At 57.9% G+C, this 18,019-nt stretch overlaps 6 protein-coding genes across 6 annotated transcripts; 4 read left to right on the forward strand and 2 right to left on the reverse strand.

The window, feature by feature from the left end:
* Nucleotides 1–192: 192 nt before the first annotated feature.
* Nucleotides 193–2,942, forward strand: B0H18DRAFT_246196 (uncharacterized protein). The gene is made up of 7 exons (XM_048037266.1): nucleotides 193–400; nucleotides 457–582; nucleotides 639–687; nucleotides 742–882; nucleotides 935–2,162; nucleotides 2,221–2,272; nucleotides 2,325–2,942. The coding sequence occupies exons 1-7, from the start codon at nucleotides 340–342 to the stop codon at nucleotides 2,639–2,641; spliced, it is 1,974 nt and encodes a 657-aa protein (XP_047894927.1). The 5' UTR covers nucleotides 193–339; the 3' UTR covers nucleotides 2,642–2,942.
* On the reverse strand, nucleotides 2,836–5,758 carry B0H18DRAFT_1117886 (transmembrane amino acid transporter protein-domain-containing protein; the record flags this gene model as incomplete). Its single annotated transcript, XM_048033673.1, has 10 exons — nucleotides 2,836–2,919; nucleotides 2,971–3,109; nucleotides 3,168–3,501; nucleotides 3,561–3,639; nucleotides 3,693–3,726; nucleotides 3,783–4,152; nucleotides 4,202–4,367; nucleotides 4,430–4,684; nucleotides 4,740–4,968; nucleotides 5,211–5,758. The coding sequence occupies 10 exons, from the start codon at nucleotides 5,756–5,758 to the stop codon at nucleotides 2,836–2,838; spliced, it is 2,238 nt and encodes a 745-aa protein (XP_047894928.1).
* A 2,768-nt stretch (nucleotides 5,759–8,526) lies between these two features.
* B0H18DRAFT_246224 (uncharacterized protein) lies at nucleotides 8,527–10,632 on the forward strand. Its single transcript, XM_048037268.1, has one exon. It carries the CDS (start codon nucleotides 8,745–8,747, stop codon nucleotides 10,401–10,403), a length of 1,659 nt encoding a protein of 552 aa, XP_047894929.1. The 5' UTR covers nucleotides 8,527–8,744; the 3' UTR covers nucleotides 10,404–10,632.
* Nucleotides 10,484–11,245, forward strand: B0H18DRAFT_829865 (AhpC/TSA antioxidant enzyme-domain-containing protein; the record flags this gene model as incomplete). Its single annotated transcript, XM_048039383.1, has 4 exons — nucleotides 10,484–10,632; nucleotides 10,686–10,813; nucleotides 10,873–11,113; nucleotides 11,167–11,245. Coding segments are annotated over 4 exons (597 nt in total), but the record flags the coding sequence as incomplete, so codon positions are not given.
* Nucleotides 11,246–12,544: 1,299 nt separating this feature from the next.
* Nucleotides 12,545–13,646, reverse strand: B0H18DRAFT_246221 (Gtr1/RagA G protein conserved region-domain-containing protein). Its single transcript, XM_048037267.1, has 6 exons — nucleotides 13,491–13,646; nucleotides 13,334–13,435; nucleotides 13,169–13,277; nucleotides 12,994–13,119; nucleotides 12,750–12,945; nucleotides 12,545–12,694 (listed from the first exon to the last, which is right to left on the reverse strand). The coding sequence occupies exons 1-5, from the start codon at nucleotides 13,592–13,594 to the stop codon at nucleotides 12,874–12,876; spliced, it is 513 nt and encodes a 170-aa protein (XP_047894931.1). The 5' UTR covers nucleotides 13,595–13,646; the 3' UTR covers nucleotides 12,545–12,694; nucleotides 12,750–12,873.
* Nucleotides 13,647–13,855: 209 nt separating this feature from the next.
* On the forward strand, nucleotides 13,856–17,413 carry B0H18DRAFT_1084454 (VTC domain-containing protein; the record flags this gene model as incomplete). Its single annotated transcript, XM_048031792.1, has 17 exons — nucleotides 13,856–13,879; nucleotides 13,930–14,031; nucleotides 14,058–14,159; nucleotides 14,217–14,346; nucleotides 14,427–14,527; nucleotides 14,654–14,857; nucleotides 14,916–14,976; nucleotides 15,027–15,065; nucleotides 15,124–15,242; nucleotides 15,314–15,608; nucleotides 15,712–15,938; nucleotides 15,996–16,071; nucleotides 16,127–16,324; nucleotides 16,384–16,907; nucleotides 16,984–17,027; nucleotides 17,071–17,183; nucleotides 17,364–17,413. The coding sequence occupies 17 exons, from the start codon at nucleotides 13,856–13,858 to the stop codon at nucleotides 17,411–17,413; spliced, it is 2,409 nt and encodes an 802-aa protein (XP_047894932.1).
* Nucleotides 17,414–18,019: the final 606 nt, after the last annotated feature.

Below are 18,019 nucleotides of genomic sequence, written 5' to 3' on the forward strand. Positions count from 1 at the left end.
GATTGTCGCGGCGAGTCGACCGATGAACTTCGCGTTGAGTGATGCCTCAGGCTGTGAAGGACCACGGTGCCAGCGGCTGTGGCGGTCACTGAGTCTGGGTGGCGGTGGCAAATGGGCGAACTTGGATCGGAGATCCGAAGGGGGCTCGACCGTTATGGCAGTTGTCAACGTTCACTACTTCCGCCACAGTGCCCTACTGGTGGTTCCTCCCTGTCTGATCTTTTCCCCGCTGCTCTTGGATATCCTGATACCGCCATAGCCTGAATACTCGCACATCACGGCCGCGGTTCGACCTCTCAGTGCAGTGTGCAAACCCGGGTGCTGTCCTGAAGCAACGACATGGGGCTCATGCCAGGCGACCATTCTAGTTATCACTTAGTCTACTACTGCTCGGGACATGGTACGCAATACATAATCTCCCTGTATTCCATATCTTACACTGTGGGACGCCAATAGGATATGGACATGCTACGCGAGTGTCCGCCTTCGCGCGTCACTTGCTGAGCCTGGATCCGCCTCCTACTGTGCACATTGTCTCGTCTGCACCCAAACAGGTGTTTACAGACAGTGTAGCTGTCGGTGGTATGTAATTTCATAAGTATCATCTTACATCGGAGTGACTGCTGCCCGATACCTAGCATTGTACAGGAACGCAGACATCGACCCTGTGATTGTACAGCCATTAGCGTGAGTACGGAAAGCGTGCCCGCACATCTTCATGCTGACTGCTATCATGCTTAGGTATCGTGTCGACCGTCAGAAGAGCGTGGAAGTACTCCAGTCTTTCCTGCGCAAGAAGGACATGAAGGTCCTAGAAGAATCACAATGGCTGAAGGATATAGGTGCCGATTGCGTTCTCAGCGATGCCGCATTTCTCGGATGGTGTGTATGCTCAATCGAGTGCACTGCGACCTATTCTGACGTAATTGAAAAGTCTAGCTGCTCACCAAGCTGGGATACCTTCCGTCCTGATCAGCAACTTCTCCTTCGACTCAGTGTACAGTTACCTGTCTACTCCGTTCATTGATGCACCGCCTACTCCGGAACCAGACCTCTTCGACGGTCTTCCTGCACAAGTAGCTATGGCTCTTCCACCGGACATACCGATATCTGAAGAGACCCTGGCACCTCTGGTGGACGAGATCCTATCTGGCTTTCGCTGTGCAGACTTGCTACTTAGACTGCCAGGAGCTATCCCTATGCCGTCTTTCTCTGTTCTGCCTGGGCTTCCGTCTCCGAGCTGGGTCGACCTCAACACGCGAACCTTCACTGAGGAAGTCATCACGCATCTCAAGGAGCCTCCGTCATCTCATCTCCTCCATCCATGCACGGAGTTTTCCGACCAATATGCTTCAAAATCTCTGCCTCGCACGGCCATCTCTGCACCTCTGCTAGTTCGCTCGCCCAACCCCTCAGTGTATACTGCCGAAGGTCGCCGGCGTCTCCTCAACATCGTCGGGGTACCTCCGTACCTACACAATCCAGAGCAAATCAAGATCCTGGTAGTCTCTTTTGGAGGACAAGTATTCCGCAAGCCTTCTAGTCGGATCCACAGTCGCTCTCCCTCGCGCGCAGGCACCCCCGGAGCGTTCGCGTCCGCCATGACAAAGTCGCTGAACGGCATCCAGCGAGAAGTAGCCCTGTCCAAACCGTCTGACTTGTCGAAGGAGTACTTCCCTGATCCAGCTCGACTCGCTGCAGCGCTGCGGTCTACCAGCCTCTTCGATGGCCCTGCCTCCGTCGCGGCGTCTCCGGGCCTTCCTCCTCCTAAGCCTATGACCACGGGTCGTGCCTCCTCGCTGAAGATCCCTGGTGCACCGCCTGTTGCAGTCCCTATGTCTCCGCCTAACAAGTTTGCTAGCAAGTCTCCTGGAAAGCTGTCTCTTCCAGCACTGCACACCATCCCGCCCTCTCCGGTGCTGGCAAGGGAGGTCAAAGCCCAAGACACTTACCCTGGCTGGTCGTCTTCTGTGGAAGAAGAAAATGAAGAGGACCTCCCGCGTCTGCTGCCGGATGACACCTGGGTCGCTATTGTCTGTGGCGTGTCGAAGGAATGGGGAAGGGAGAATGGCGAGGAGCTTCCTCCGGGTTTCTACGTCGCTCCTCGCGATATCTACATGCCGGATCTGACTGCGGTGGCGGACGCGCTGTTGGGCAAGCTGGTGAGGCCTAGATTCGTGACGTTGGCGGCGATGAGCTGAAGTCGTTGTCGTACTACAGGGATACGGTACAGTATCGGAGTGCGTAGATGCCTGCACACCCTTTGTCTATGGTGAGCAATACGTGCAGCAGAGACTAACGTGACCACTCAGACACCTTCGCAGTGCCTCGTCCCCTATTCATCGAAGAGCACGGCCTCCGCTTGCTCCTGGAATCAGAGGGTGTAGGCGTTGAACTATCCAGGAGTTACTACGAGAAGGGCGAGTGGGCCGACGCGGTCCAAGAAGCATACGTCAGAGGCAGAGACGCGAAAGCCAAGAAACGGCAGGAAGGGGAGACGGGAAAGAGACGGAAGGAAGGCAGGGAGATGGCAAGAGGTCTCCTAGACTGGCTCGACAGATGGAAGGCCGGGACACGCGCCATGGATCCAGATCCTCAAGCTGAGGAAGACACCGCGGACATAGGTCACGATAACGAATAGAGGGTTCGCTAGGATTGCATGATTGTTACTTTACACTGTATCTCTATTCCCCTGTAGAGCAAGTGTCCCCTTCAATACGACGTTATAGACTAGTGTAGATACCGTAGCTTATTGCGTTGGTCAAGCATGTTGTAGATGAATTGTATACCCTCCGTGAAGCCAAGAAATATGCATGTTGACCGTCTGGACAGCCATCAGTTGCCTCCGTGGAACAAACCATCGGGAATGTCACAGCTGCCCAACCTGGGTGGCACAGCAGGAGCCGGCTCCACCATGAGCTGCAGCAGTCGTCAGCAGACTGCCATACGAGAAGCATCGGTGCAACGTACGCGGACTGTCTGGACAGTGGTGTAAGTGGCGGCGACTATGCCAAAGATCATCAAAGCGATGTCTGCAACCTTCTGCTTGCGCGTGTGGGCGCATGCCTTAAAGTGCAGCATCGCCGGGTAGACGTAGCAGAGCGGGACGCTGGCAGAGAACATCATCGTCAGCCTTATGCTCGGAACGCGCACAAGTATACACGTACCAAGCGAAGCTCCCAACGAACGACACGAACTTGTCCAGATCATTCGCGCCCGCCCAGCTGAGCGCGCAGCAGAACATGATCGTGACGAACCGGAAGCAATTCTTCGTCCACTTGACGCGCGCGTCCGCCTTGCCGCTGCGCTCGAACAGGCCGTTCTCCATGATCCGCACCGCGGGGAAGAGCTGCAGCGGCACGGACAGCAGGATCGCGAGCGAGTACAGGAACTGGACCACTTGCGTGAACTTGCTCGTGGTGTCGAGGTTCACGATGACGACGGTCTGCACGTCGGAGCCGAAGGTGAGGTAGGACATGACACCGCCACCGCAGAAGAGGACTGACGAGCGCAGAAAGGATCAGCGTTCGGATTAGGCAAGTATTGTTCGTGAACCGTACCCATGAGGAACAACATGACACCAGTGAGGACCTTGGGGAACTTGCGCGGCTCTTTCATCGCATCGGTGATCGGGATAACCTAGCAAAAACACCTAAGCTTCCATGATGCTAAACACAAACAGCTGAACCTACCAAACCAATACCCTCGAACGAGAAGACTGCCGTTCTGTACAACGATCATCAGCACGACCATCCGCGACGTGCCACCAGTTCGTCACATACCCGATCAGGAGAGGCCAATCCTTCGCATTGAAGAACGCTACATCCGCATGTCCACGGTCCGCCATGATCGCCGCCTCGCTCCCGAAGATATAGATAAGGCCCGCGAGAATGAACACGTCCGCCACGAGCGCGGTTGTGCTCAGCTTCGCGAGGTTCCGGATCAGCACGAGCGGCATGAAGATGATCATCTGCAGCAGGATGAAGTACTGGATGCCGAAGAGCTTCGCGCAGTTCGTGATGGCGAGCACGAACGCCTGCAGGTTCTCGGAGACGAAGATGATGTAGGCAGAGACGAAGCCGAGCTGGGAGATCGTGATCGACGCGAGGATGGCGTAGCGCATCCAGGGGCCGTAGAGCGTTCCACCGATGTCTGATGAGGTGTTGAGCAGTAGCACTGTGGTGAAGGATGACACACATACCACCGAAACTGCCTGATACCACGAACTTCGTTTTCACAAGCAGCAAGAACGAGTATAACGAGATCAACGCAATGAACGTGAGGACCGCGCTTGAGAACAGGATACCACCATTGAAGAAGGCCTTGCCCAGGAAGAGAATACCAGTGCCGACGAACGACTTCAGCAACTAATCACATAGTCAGCTCACCGACACCATCACATGCAAAGTGATAGACTCGCCATAAGCACAGCCTGCGTCACCGTCGCATCTCCGTGCGGGCCCACGCTACCGGACCTTGCTCTTCTCGAACGAGAGCGGGGAAGCAGCGGCGAACGTTCGCTTGCTTTGTGAAGGTCCGTGCTCGTCTCGGGCGGCAGACCAATGGAAAGCGGGGCGGTGCCCGCGAGGTCCCTCTCCGCGGATGAAGGCGTCCCGACTTGGGCTTCCATGTCATCCCATCGGTACTCGTCCTCCTCTTCGATCTCCTCTAAGTCCTCTCCAGCCTAGCGGGGGCAAGATCTCAGTCAGGCCAAATCAACCGAGTAAGATAACACTTACGAAGTGTCCGAATAGATATAGGAATTCAATGAAGTTTCGGGGGACGTGTGGCAAATCTGCAGTGCCGTCCTCACCGCGTCTCATGAGCAGGTAGTTCCTTCGGAAACCTCCTGGCTCGTGAATATGCTGGAAAGCAGGGTCTGTGGACCTCGTCGACCCAGCAAATGATGCAGCGCGTGGACGCGCTGCCTGTCGACGCTTGTCTGCCTGCCATTTGTATATGTTGTGACTGATACATAAATGAAGTTAGCATGTGTTCACTCCGGGGAGACTGGAAGTGTGGGACTGGTCTAATTTTCCGACGACGCTATGCAATAATATGCAGACGTCACATACTAAATTCCGATTCAGACCGCTGTGTCAGAATGCACAGAATGGCAGCTCAGTGATAGCTACCTCTGATCTGACGAGGTCGTGTGCGTGCCTTTGAAGCAAGGCGACAAGGAAAACACTATACGAACTGGTACTCACGTCACATCTGCACCAGGCGCGTGGTACGGCACAGGGAAGGGTTCTGACTCCTCCCTTTGTGTATGCAAGTGCGAGAACGACGACCGTTTCGACGCTACACCGTTATCTGAGCCTCCGCTGACGGACGCACGCGACGACTGTCCCGCCGGTCCGTCGCGTTCTTGCCGCGAAACGAGATGGCGCCTGAGTATTCTCGCCTTCTCTTCGTCGGTGAGGTCATCGAGAGCATTGCCCTCGATTCCACTACCAGGCGTGTCTGGTCGCCGCGCGCTGATACCGCCCAAAGAGGCCACAGAGGATGGCTCGCCTCCTGCTAATGGAGTGGGCATAAGAAAAGGCGAGCTTCCTGCTGCACTGGGAGTGCCAATGGGGGTTCCACGTCGAGGGATGTTAGGCGGCTGTGGGGTGCCGGCATACTGAGCTCGGAGAGCGCGAGGGCTTGGTGAACCAGACACAGCGCGTGCAGTGGGTGGTGTGCCCACACCAGCAATCTCTGCGTTGGCCCTGCGAGGACTGACGATGTTGACTGGCTTTGAGGGCGAGGACATGGTGGTAAGCGAGAGGGAGAACGAGGTAGGGTACGTGGAGAAGGACTGCAATGTCGGAGCGCCTCTTCAAGCCGCTGAGCGGATCTAATCCCATGACTCCGTTTGGGCCAGCCGCCACAACGGCACCCTCCCCCAGCATCCCTCTTGAGCTTGAGTCTTTGACTCTCCTTCTCGGTCGCGCCAGTTGTTGCCGTAGCTTGTAGAGAGTCTCATAGTAACTTGGCTACGAGTGATAAGTAGTCCGGCGAACTCTCCAAATGGCGGAGGCTTTCAATCAATCAAAGCACTGGCCAATTCACTTGCCGCAATTGGAAAGCCAGGCGTCGATCGCGTGGTGATCGCGTGGGGGAGCGGGAGGGGACCCTGGAGCTCTGGTGTGAAACTCAAAACCAACGGTCAACAACTTGAAGAACACAGCTTGTCGCAATACTATCGCGCTACAATTGCCCTCTGTCCATCTGATTCTGTACGAGATGACATATTCATGTGGCAATTCGGCGGATAAGCGGCTGTTTTGTCTCTGCTCCTCTAGATGACCTGCCCGAAATGAGAGGGTTGGCGACTCAGCGATGCTGGCGGGCCAAGTTTTTCAGCGCTGGCTGGTCGACGGCTTTCTTGAACTGCCAGTGCCCCTGCTGTTCATTCAATGAATGGAGATGGTAAGTCCCGTACATATAAATACCCTCGGTGCCGGCGGTACTGCGTTATGTATGTAGATCGACAGTCGCGCAGGGAAACGAGATGTAAGAACTCTTCGTCGTCTGTCTTGCAGTAGCTGACAGTTCTCACATATCAGGTCTCCGCCACTCTAGACAAGCTTAACTAATAATACCGCCATCAACGTGCCCCATTCCTCAAATCGTCCGACCAGCAAATCGTTCGGGCTGTGCTCTATATCAACCCATTGGATGCTTCCCCGAGAAGCGCTAGTCTTGATCAATTGACATGGGCCAAGATCCATCAGGCTCACAACGTGTTCTCGCACGGTCGCAGACTCTCTCCATGGCACCTCCGAGGAAGTGTGCTGCAATCGCAGATCTCTTACTTCAGGCAAGGACTGAGTGGTAGCCTGAAGTCGGGTGAATACCGGTTTTCTGCTGTGTCGTCGTGAACCCACTGGACTAGCGCAGGACAGGTTTCGCAACTAAACCCGTCACATCCGACAGTCCGACTTTTGCTCCATGGACCCAACGCGTGTGTGCCGGAAGCGCCCTTGTGCGCATACAACGAGGCAGAGAAGTTGCGGACACCAGGCAACGGCCAGGCCTACACGAGCGGCTCAAGTCTTATGGCTTCCCACTCATTTGCACCGTTGCTCGCCACGGACACCTCTGGGGCCTTCAGGAGGTCTGACTCCCCCCACTCTCTCGAACCGCCTTGATGTCGTCGAAGGTCAAGCGCAAGCCGCCGCCGGCGTTCCCCTACTCACCGCGATACCCTTCGCCGGACCCCTTCGACCCCTTCGTGCCTCTGAAAGTCTTACGCGAGCGTGCATCATCAAATAGTGCTCTACAATTCCGCTTGGAAGACTCGTCGCAGGGTCAATTCCTCCCTTCACTTACGTCCGACGTACTTGGAGCCGGTTTGGACATAAGCTATCCATCTAGCAGCTCCGATCACCATGGTCCTCTTACGCCCCCGCGTCCATGGCTGGACTCGGCCGTGTATCACACTCCCCTCGTCCATTACAGGAGCCCTCAGGCGGCTATCATTCTGACACTATTGTGACCCGGCCGACTCGTCCTCTACGTCCTCGCACCAAGTCAGGTCGTGAGTCCAAGGCCTACTTCTCAGAGGCGGAATTGCCTCCAGTGCCTCCAGTCCATCGGCATCACGAACAACACGATGCTGAACCTGAGCAGCCTACAGACTCCCAGTACCACTACCGTCAGCCGTCCGTCTTTATCCCCCGTCCTCCGAGTCAGGTCCAAGAACAGGACCATATCGAGCCCCAGGCTCTCGCTGAGGTGTCGCCCACCGACGCGAGCTCGGAGGCGCTGACCACTCCTCAAACAGAACCGAGGTCCGACACCGATACAGTGCACGACCTGGTAAGGCAGTACATGTACGATGACCGCCAGTCGCACGGCTACATCTTCGACCAGTTTGCGAGCGACTCCGAGGCGCAGGACTCGCCCACCATCGACGCGCACGTCCCGAACAGACGCAGTCGCAGCCTCCGCGACGCCGCCAATGACACCGGACGACACACTGAGCCTGAGCAGCTCGAGTGCGCGCGGCCGCTCGGCCTCGCTCTCGCCGCGCTCCCTCGTGCAGGAACTCCCGCGCACCACGTCGCAGCCTGCCCTGCGTCCCAAGTCGACGCATCTGGACGAACAGGCAATGATTGTGCAGCAGGAGCAGGAGCCTGAGGAGACCCCATCGACTGCGCCATTACAGAGCGCTGACTTCCCGCTTCTGCGCACGCCGTCGCGTCTACCGTCGCCTGTGTCGACGCCGCCCGGCCTCGCGGTCGACTCGCACGCGGAGGCTGCGGAGACGGACCCAGAGCCAGATACATCGACGCTGCGCAGGCGCACCTGAGTGCTAGCAAGCTGCTGCGTAGGTCGTCCAGTACGGGCACGGGTGGAAGCCGGAGGAGGAGCAAGATACTGTCGGTGCACGACTTTCTGGTGAAGAAACCGTCTACTGGGAGCAACACGTCGAAGGCCAGTCGGCGTGCGGGTAAGGCAGTTCTTGCGCAGCACGTGGACGCGTCAGTTTCGACAGAAACTACACGTATGTCCGTGGTTGTTGCAGCCCCACCCATACCTGTCGAGCGTCCGCAACCGCAAGCAAAGCCACAGACGAAGTCAGAGGTAAAGACCGAGGCGAAGTCGCAGGCACAAGCCCATGGCCATGAGCATAGATTGGCGAAGCTACCCCCGCCGACGGCTATGGCGACGCGCCGAGGAATCTCTCCAGCAACTGGGATCGAGGAGCTGACAGCGATCCAGGACACAGTGGCAAAGGGGCGCGCTTCATCATGCATCGCCCGAAGAAGAGCCTCAGTCAGGTCAGCCTGGCGTTGGCAGGGCTTCCGAATGTCAGCGCGGGGCCTCCTATGGCGCGCAGTGCGAACCCAAGCATCGGGAGTGCGATGACCACGGGCACTGGGTTTGGATCGACGGCTGGCTTGAGCGGTGACGACATGTCTACGCAGACGCATGAGCTTAGTCTCCTGCAGCCGCCGCATCCGCATAGTGCTCATCCAGTCCCTGGGCCGGCGCACACGGGCCAACCTTCTGCTGCAGTAGAGGAGGCACCTCGTAGGTCTGTGGAACAGGAAAGGCCAGTGGAGGCGCGTCAGCCGAGAGCAACTGACAAACCACCTTTGACTGAACGTAGTGCGAGGCGGCTTTCCGGTTTCCCGGTCTTCGAGGAGGATAGAGACGCGGTAGACAAGAAGCAGGAGCCTGGCGAAGTGCGCCCACGCGACATCGAGAGGCGACCGACACATACGATCGCAATGCTGACGAGCACTCGGCCACTCACTATTATCTCGTCGCGAGCTGCATCCCCCGAACAGAATACTCCAGACAACTCCTTCCAGCTCCTGGAGCGCCCGCCCAGTCCCCCACGCTCGCATTCACGCAACACCATCCCGTCAATACCTGCTCCCTCACCACCGCGGCGGACGCCTTCACCCGATCGTCAGCGTCCATCGTATCGCAACTCACCGCTCCCGCCTCCGCCGTCAGACTCTCCTCCGCAGTTCTACTTGTCACCGATCCCTCCTTCCACGGACAGAGATGTCATTCAACCCGCACCGCTTCCACGTTCCCCTCCTCAGCATTCGGAGCCCCCGACACCTCTGCCCCTTCCTACGCCCCGAGCCAAGTCTCCTGCGCCTCCTGTGCCTCATCCTCACTCCCGACCAAGAGAGGCACGCGACGCTGTACCAACGGTAATCCGCAATGAAACCACCGTCGAGCATGCGGTGTCCACGCGTCCCGGTACGCCTCCTATGGAAGGCAGACAGCGCCGACGAGAGCCAATTAGAGACGAACGCCGGAGCCGATGCAGTCGAATTACCTGCCCGTGCCGCAGATGCGGCCTCAGCCTCAACCCGAGCTGCGCGCAGATTCGCGGCCAAAGGCACTCGAGAGGCGGCGCATCAGTACCGCGCAGATTTCCGGACCGATACAGACATCCACCCCGCCCGCCGACGTACCGCAGCGCAATCACATACCGGTGTCTCCGCCTGTCCAGTACATCGCATATAGGCCTCAGTCACCCGAACCCGAGACGCCTTACCAGTACCCTTCCTACCCGCCTCACGACTATCCCAGAGCTCAGTCTCCTCCTCCGGTGCCGGAGTTCCGTGCTCAGTCTCCCCCACCGGCGGCGCCTCACTCTCGTGTACGATCCCCTCAGGCGACCTCTCGCATCCAGACTCCCGCTGCGAGGCATGCGTCCCGGGCGCGTTCCCCACATTCCGCTCAGGACCATAATACAGTCGCTCGTGGACGAAGCTGCGATCAATTGCAAGGCTTCGGATCGCTGTCGCGGCAGGAGACGACACATAGTAGTACGCAAGGCTCACAGTCTCACACCAGACATCACGATACCGCGCCAGCCACGCCTTCGCCGACTATGTCCGCCAACTCCCAGCCCCTGCAGTACACGCGCGGTGACAACGTGAACGAGCCTCGGCGCGCGCGATCGTACCAGCCGCTGAGGGAGCAGCAGCACGATCGGCGCCAGCAGCGGCTTGTGGGAAACCTGCGGTTCGACGAGTACGCCATACCGACGCGGGACCAGATTAAGCATGCTGGCTCGCTGTTCGTAGTTGCGCAGAACGGGCTGCGAGTGCAGTTCTCGGAATTGTTCAAGGAGAGGTGCACGGTGGTCTGCTTCATCAGGCATTTCTGGTACGTTACTCTGCATCTTGCAGGCCGCATGGTTTTGACTGTGATTGTTGTAGGTGTCCTGCGGACCAGGACTACATGTACTCCATCGTGAGGAACGTAGATGCTGAGGAGCTGAAGCGCGCTGGTATCGACTTGGTGATCATCGGACTGGGTTCACCAGCTATGATCAAGTCGTACAGACGTAAGCCACCTATCGTCCTTCCCGCGTAAATCCACTGACGCAGTTTGCTATGATATCAGAGATCTTCCGAAGCCGATTCCCAGTATACACCGATCCAACCTTGCGTCTACACGCCGCGCTGGGCATGACGCGCCAAAGTACAGATTCTGGTGCAGACGAAGATAGGGGCGAATACGTCCGCCACGGGGCACTCGGCGGACTAGCGATGGTCGTGAAGAACGCGATCCGCGTCGGCATGCCGGTCTGGGAGAGGGGCGGCGACGTCACGCAGCTCGGCGGAGAGTTCGTCCTCGGCCCTGGGTAAGCACCCTACATTCAACCGCCCTTACCACGCACTGATACCCCTCACCTAGGTCTACCTGCATGTACGCCCACCGCATGCGCGCCACGCGCTCGCACGCGCCCGTTTTACACATCCTCTCCGTCGCGGGCTTCACCCCGGGCCTGCCAGGGATCGCAGCGACGTCTCCCTCCTACATGTCACAGGATGACGATGACGAGGCGTGGATGGAGGACCGCCGGCGGAGCTACGCGCGCATGCAGGCGCGGCGCGAGAAGCGACAGGAGGCGAGCGGGAGCAGGCAGCAACAGTGGCACCGGCGCGAGGAGTCGCAGGACACCGCGGCGGGGTACGCGAGCGACGCGGGGAGTGGAGCCTCAGCGGGTGCTGGGGGTCCGCGGCAAACGGTGCGCCCGGATCCGGGCCCATGAATGCGAATGGGAGTGGTCGTGGGGAGGCGGAGGTGGCGCGCGTCGAGTCGCGCGGGCGGTCGGAGAGGGGGGAGCGCAGCATGAAGGCGTACCCGAGCGCGCGCGACGAGAAGCGCGGGCTTACGATGTCGTCGTCGGGCGGCGTGGATTCCACGTCGCGAACCCGGACTTTGGGCCGCCGACGCCGCTGTCGGATGAGGGCACGTATGGAGAGCATAGATGGGAGGGCGATGTGTCGGACCTGCCGTACCTCGATGGGATCGGGCGCACACGCGACGAGTCGTATCGGCTGACGCAGGAGGTGTTGGCGTATACGTTTGGAAAGCAGTGAACGTGGACTGTTGCAATCTCACTTACGATACACACGCAAGGATCCGTAATTATGTCGTGTCGAAAGGCTTTCGTGCTGTATTTTATGTTATGTAGCCTTACCTGTTATGACATCGCTTTCGAATGGCCGCACCTAATAGCATATCTTTCCAGTCAATCAACAAAAGGCAAACTACAAACGCACAAACAGGCTCACACGGGCTCGTACTCACCCATCCTTACCCACCACCTCTCACCTCCTCCTCTACATCACATATCTCCTGCACGCCCTCCCTAAAGAACACCACGTTATACTCCACCAAGCCCCTACGCTGCTCCCACACCGCCGTAGGGATCAATGCGAGGAGCGCGAGACGCTTCGTCACGACGTGGTACGCGATCGTCGTGCCCGCGGGCACGCCCATCGTCGACGGCGTGAGCGTCGCCGACGCGCTCGGGTAGAAGAGTGCTTTGGACTGAGCGCGGGATGAGGGGGGTGGTTGCTCGGTTTGCTACGCGTGGAGGTGGCGGAGGAAGTGGTGCGTGAGAGGAGGAGGGGGGAGCGAGGGGCGGAGGAGGGTGATAATGGGAGGGAGTCAGATGGTGGGGTGGGTGGTGGTGGAGATGGAGGTTTATGGCGGGCAGTGCTTGCTGTTATAGATCTGTTGGCAGCGGCGTTGTATGAGTACAAACACAGTGGACGCGCAATAACGTGCATACTTGTACAAGGGTCCGAAAGAATTCAACATGAGAAGGTAGTCATTACAGAGACTGTGCGTGGCGCGTCGACGGTGACGCGTCCGTCGCCACATAGAGTCGTGAGTTGATGTCGAACAGGAAGGCCTTTGATGACTGGGAATTCTGTCAAGAGGCGCTGATGTCAGCGATGCTCCCACATGCACACACCTGGACTCACTGTACAGAATACATTGAGCAGGTCTTCTAGATAGGGCAGGGATTCGATGGACTTGTGCAGCGTCCGTGAGAAGGCGTCGTGCAGGGTATGGTCGTGTATGGACGTGAGATGGAAGTTGATGGGATCATCTGCTCATACTCTGGCGAGATGTCGGCGAGCTCATCCAAGATTCGCTGTTGGATGTACCGCCAGTTCTCTGTGGTGTCTATCAGAACGAAGTCGCGTTGGACGAGATAGCACGCACCCATCCTGTACTCTTCGGACACGTATCAGCCTTGTGCACGAATACTTCGAGGTTAATTCGAGGGCTCTCGTTGTAGGCTGCGATGACCATGGTGACGAGCTTGGTGATGGGAGGTTGGTATAGGTCCTACATCTCGTTTGAATGAAGTGAGCAGTGCTGACATGGGGCCGCGCACCTGGATGTCAATGACGAATATGAGGGTGGCAAACTGCGACACTGGGACGTCCAGCTGGTCCAGATTCATGTCCCCTGGGCAGTCCCATATCTCCAGTGGTATGACTGTACTGGTACGGCGAACGGATTGGTCCGGACGCGCATACATAGGAACAGATGGACGTACTCGTAGGTATGTTTCGTGAGGCGGGTCGTGCGTTCGAGGTAGAACGTTTGCTTTGCGGGGAGATTGTTAAACAAGACCTCCTGAATGGACGTCTTGCCGCTCCTGCGCGGATACACATTGAGCACCACACGTTTGAGGGCGAGCAGCAAGAACGCACCTGCGCATGCCGAGGAGGAGGATCTTTGTGCGCATCACGTCGCCGTTTGCATGTCCGTTTGTCTGGGAGGGCGCCCTGGACGTTGATCCATATTCGGGGCGCATGTCGTCGGGGTCGTGGCGGACGTTGAGGACGTTGAGGAGGGCGTCGAAGGAGGGAGGAGGCTGATCGGGATGGCGCGGGCCGGGCTGGTGAGTGGCGGGTGCGGGCGCCTGGTGTGCTTGACGTGTGAGCGGGATGCCGGGCGACTCAAGAAGCCCACACTCGCACGTTCGTAGCCTCATTGGCTGCCCTGTCCCGTCTCTGACTATATTCCTCCCCGTCATGCAGGCCCTGCACACGACCGCCCTCTCTCCCATTCTGCCATGAAGTTTGGCCGCAAAATCAGCGTGAGTGTCCTGCCCATCAATGCGGCTTCACAGACTGAACAACGGCCCAGAATGACCTCTATAACGAGTGGAGACCGTTCTACATCAACTACAACCTACTCAAGAGAGAGCTGAAGGCGAGGCGCTCTCTGCGACATCATTCATGGACGCCCGTCAACTCATCTGCTCTTTACATTAGGAACGCACAACCGCTCATGCATGGTCCGATGATGATGAGCGCGACTTCACCGCCATGCTGGAGAAGGAGCTGGACAAGATCCATGATTTTCAAAGGTCCAAGGTACGGCATCAACGCGTGCTACCAGGCCGCTCGTTTCATGACCACCAAATCACATAGACCTCCGAGCTCGCAAGACGCATAAAGGATGCTGAACGGGCTGTCAAGCGTCTGGTTGCTGGCGAGCATGGCAACGGACATCTTCAAGCTGGTTCTTCGTCCGATCCCGAAGGCGGACAGCGAGAACCAAGTGCAGTCCAGGATGCTGGCTCCGATGACGATGACTCAGACGATGAGGAAGCTATGTCGGAGGATGCCATGGAGGACCAGTTCTTGCACTGGAAGAAGAGGTTGCTACGCTCGTCGCCGATGTGCACGACCTCGCGCTGTACACCAAGCTCAATATCACTGGTTTCATGAAAATTCTCAAGGTCCGCCAGTTGCCATGTTCCTCAGACGATGCCTGACTCATGTTGCATTTTCAGAAACACGACGTATGCGCGACTGCCTCCTGTTGCCCTCTCTTCACGTGCTGACGTTCTCCTGACCTTGTGCAGAAACAAACTAATCGTCCGTTGAAACCCACATTCATTCAAGACTATCTGGAGAAACGTCCGTTCTACAAGTACAACTGGGATGGCCTAATAGTCAAGCTCTCCAAGCTCTACGACCTCGTCCGGACTCGCGGGCACCCTGTACAAGGAGACTCGAGCGCGGGCGGTAATCAGAGTGCATTCGTGCGCCAGACCACCAAATACTGGGTGGGTGTATGCGCGACTTTGCGTACACGGGTTACCCTCTGAAGCATCCTCCGACTAGGTACATCCTGACAACCTAGTCCACCTCAAGCTGGCCATCCTACGACATCTCCCCGTGCTAGGTGCGCAGCAGTGGCACTCCTGTTCCTCCATGGCGCTGAAATCTTACTAGTGTTCAACCCTGATAAGGAGTTCGAGCAGAAAGACGCAGGTGAGTAGACGTCTTGAGGGGCGCATACTCCCACAGAGTGTCTGATTTGAATTATCAGCTATCACTTCTGTGTACTTTGATAACGAAGACCTCGAGCTCTATCTCGGCCGTCTCGAAAAGACGGAAGGCGCGGAGGCTATTCGATTGCGATGGTACGGCAACACGGATGTCAGAACGGTTCGTACTTCTTCACTATTTTCCCGAACTCTAACTCAACGTACCCCTAACCCTACGTTACCACCATTCAGATCTTCGTCGAGCGGAAGACTCACCGGGAGGATTGGACGGGCGAGAAGTCGGTGAAAGCGCGGTTTCCGATCAAGGAGAACCTAGTGAATGCGTTCCTGCGAGGGGAGTACACGATGGACGCGGAGTTCCAGGAGCTCGTCACAAAGGGGAAGAAGACGCAGCAGGATGTGGACGGAATGATCCAGCTCGCGAACGAGGTACAATACGCGATCCTCACTAAGAAGCTCGAGCCCGGTGAGTCCTTCCTTCCCTCCCTCACATCACCGGCCTGCCCGTGTGTCACGCGAGGACGATGTGTTCTGACGCTTCGGACCGGCTAGTGATGCGGACGTTCTACAACCGCACGGCGTTCCAGCTGCCCGGCGATGCGCGCGTGCGCATCTCGCTGGACACGGAGTAACGATGATCCGCGAGGACAACTGGGACGGGCGGACACGCTCTGGCGACAACTGGCGCCGGGCGGACGTCGGGATCGATTACCCGTTCGACCAGCTGCCGCCAGAAGACAAGGAGCTGTTCAAGTATGGCGTGTTGGAGGTGAAGCTGCAGACGCAGTATGGCCAGGAGCCGCCGACGTGGGTCACGGATCTGGTGTCGTCGCATTTGGTGGAGGCGGTCCCGAAGGTGGGTGGCTGCATGTGAGGTGAGGGAAGGTAGGGTGACTGACGGGTCTGAGTGCAGTTCAGTAAATTCATTCATGGGTGCGCGACGCTCCTGCCTCATCGTGTGGACCTCGTTCCTTTCTGGCTCCCTCAAAGTATGTCCGCCCACGCACTTTTCTTAGCACTTCACTAAATAATGCCCCTGTACAGTGGACACGGACATCCTCAAGCCGGACACTGGTGCGCTCACCATTGAGCGGCCCGTGCAGTCTTCCTCCTCAAAGGGCACGTCTGAGTTGTCTGCCGGTCGCAGATCATCTGGGGTCACTACGCCGGAGGATATGCGCCCAGTGTATGCTGAACCAGTGTCTGAGGGCGAGGAAGACGAGGCGATGGACCTTGCTCCAGGTGCGTTCAGCGTCCAGCTCATTGTCTTATACTGCATTCATCTTCACACTCTTTCACAGCGCGGGACGAGGTCAAGCGCACAGGGCTCAGTAAGCAGGACGTCGCCGCGGCGATCGCCTTCCGCGAAAGTGCGCTCAAGCAGGGCGACCCTGCGAAGCGCAAGAGCCTTCCTCCCGTCGCCGCGCGCGACCATATCGCCACGGCTCCTCAGCCGGACGAACACGACCATGCTGAAGAGGCTGACGATGAGGGGGACGTGGACGAGCGCACACCGTTCCTCCGCGGGCGCAGGGCGTCGAAGACCACACTTTCGGAGCGGCAGGGCCGTGCACTCTCGATTGACCCGCTCGCGCCGTCGTCTGCGTTTGATGAGACACTAAGAGACCGCCTGCGCGAAGAGCGGAGGCAGAAGAGGGCGGATGAGGAGGTAGAGGTGGAGGACGAAGATGAGGAAGAGGAAGAGGAAGAGGCCCAAGAAGAGGAGAGAACGGGTCGGAGCCAGAGCGATGACAGGGTGTTGGAGAGGCACTGGGTCGCCCCGCCTGGCAAGCGCATTGCGGTGCCGGTGAGGATCGAGCCGAAGGTGTATTTCGCGGCGGAGCGGACGTTCTGGTGAGTCGGCTCGCGATTGACCATTCGTACTCTGACCACCGACGCAGAAATGGCTGCACTTCGCAATATACATCGGCACGATCGCGACGACGTGCTCAATTCGTACCGCCGGGCGATAAGGTCGGCCTCATCAGCGCGGGGCTGTTCACGCTCGCCGCGCTCGTCGCGATCGCGTACTCCGCGGTGATCTTCGTGTACCGCGCGCTGAAGCTGCGCAAGCGGCACGCGGATGGGCTCTACTACGAAAGTACGGGCCGACGATCCTGTCGTTGTCCTTGATCGGCGCGTTGGGGGCGAATATCGTGTTGAGGCTGAGGGAGATGGCTGAGTAGGCGGCCGGAGGGGTCATGTACAGTGTGGTCTGCTTGTCAATTGACGGTCATTGCTTTGCTGTTCATTGTTTTGAACCCAAAGTCGCCCTACTGAGTCGTCCTGGGCACTGGTGATGCTGCCTCAGTAAGGCAGCCATCTTCGTGAAGAAAAGGGATCCGGAGTTGGGATAAGCACTACTTAAGTGTATTGCTTATCGAAGCACGGGATGCGACGTGTCAGTGCCCGTGCGCTTCTACTGCACGCCCTATGTACAACCTCCCCGCTTGCATTCATTCATCGCTCCCTCTGTAGCAGGTGGACATTTGTTCTGCGCCGGCCAGACCATGAATTTTCCGACCATCACGTTCACTGCCGTGCAGATACCTTCTGCAGGGTGGGGTCGTCCCTCCCCGGAGCCAGAGGAAGACAACAGCCGATCTGTCCGTGAACGATGCGCGTACTGCTCCAAACGCCAAGGGGACGATGGTATGCCTCTGAAAAAATGTGTTGGATGCAAGGCAGATAGGTACTGTGTGCGTCAAATCCCCTACTGTATGTCACCGCGCTCGACGCTGACACGTCGCATGCGGGCTTGTGCAGAGCAGGAAGTGCCAAAAGGCTGCTTGGCCAGTCCATAAGCAACGGTGCAAGATAGAGGCACAAATCCGTCTCGCCCCGGAGACGTTCGCGATATACCTGACGGGGGAAGCTGAGTGCCCCGAAACCCTGGAGTGCTTCCTAAACATACATGTCAACGCCATCAGCCAAGCT

Source organism: Fomitopsis serialis (assembly GCF_022376445.1).
Source record: "Fomitopsis serialis strain Sig1Antser10 chromosome Unknown B0H18scaffold_23, whole genome shotgun sequence".
NCBI lineage: Eukaryota > Fungi > Basidiomycota > Agaricomycetes > Polyporales > Fomitopsidaceae > Fomitopsis > Fomitopsis serialis.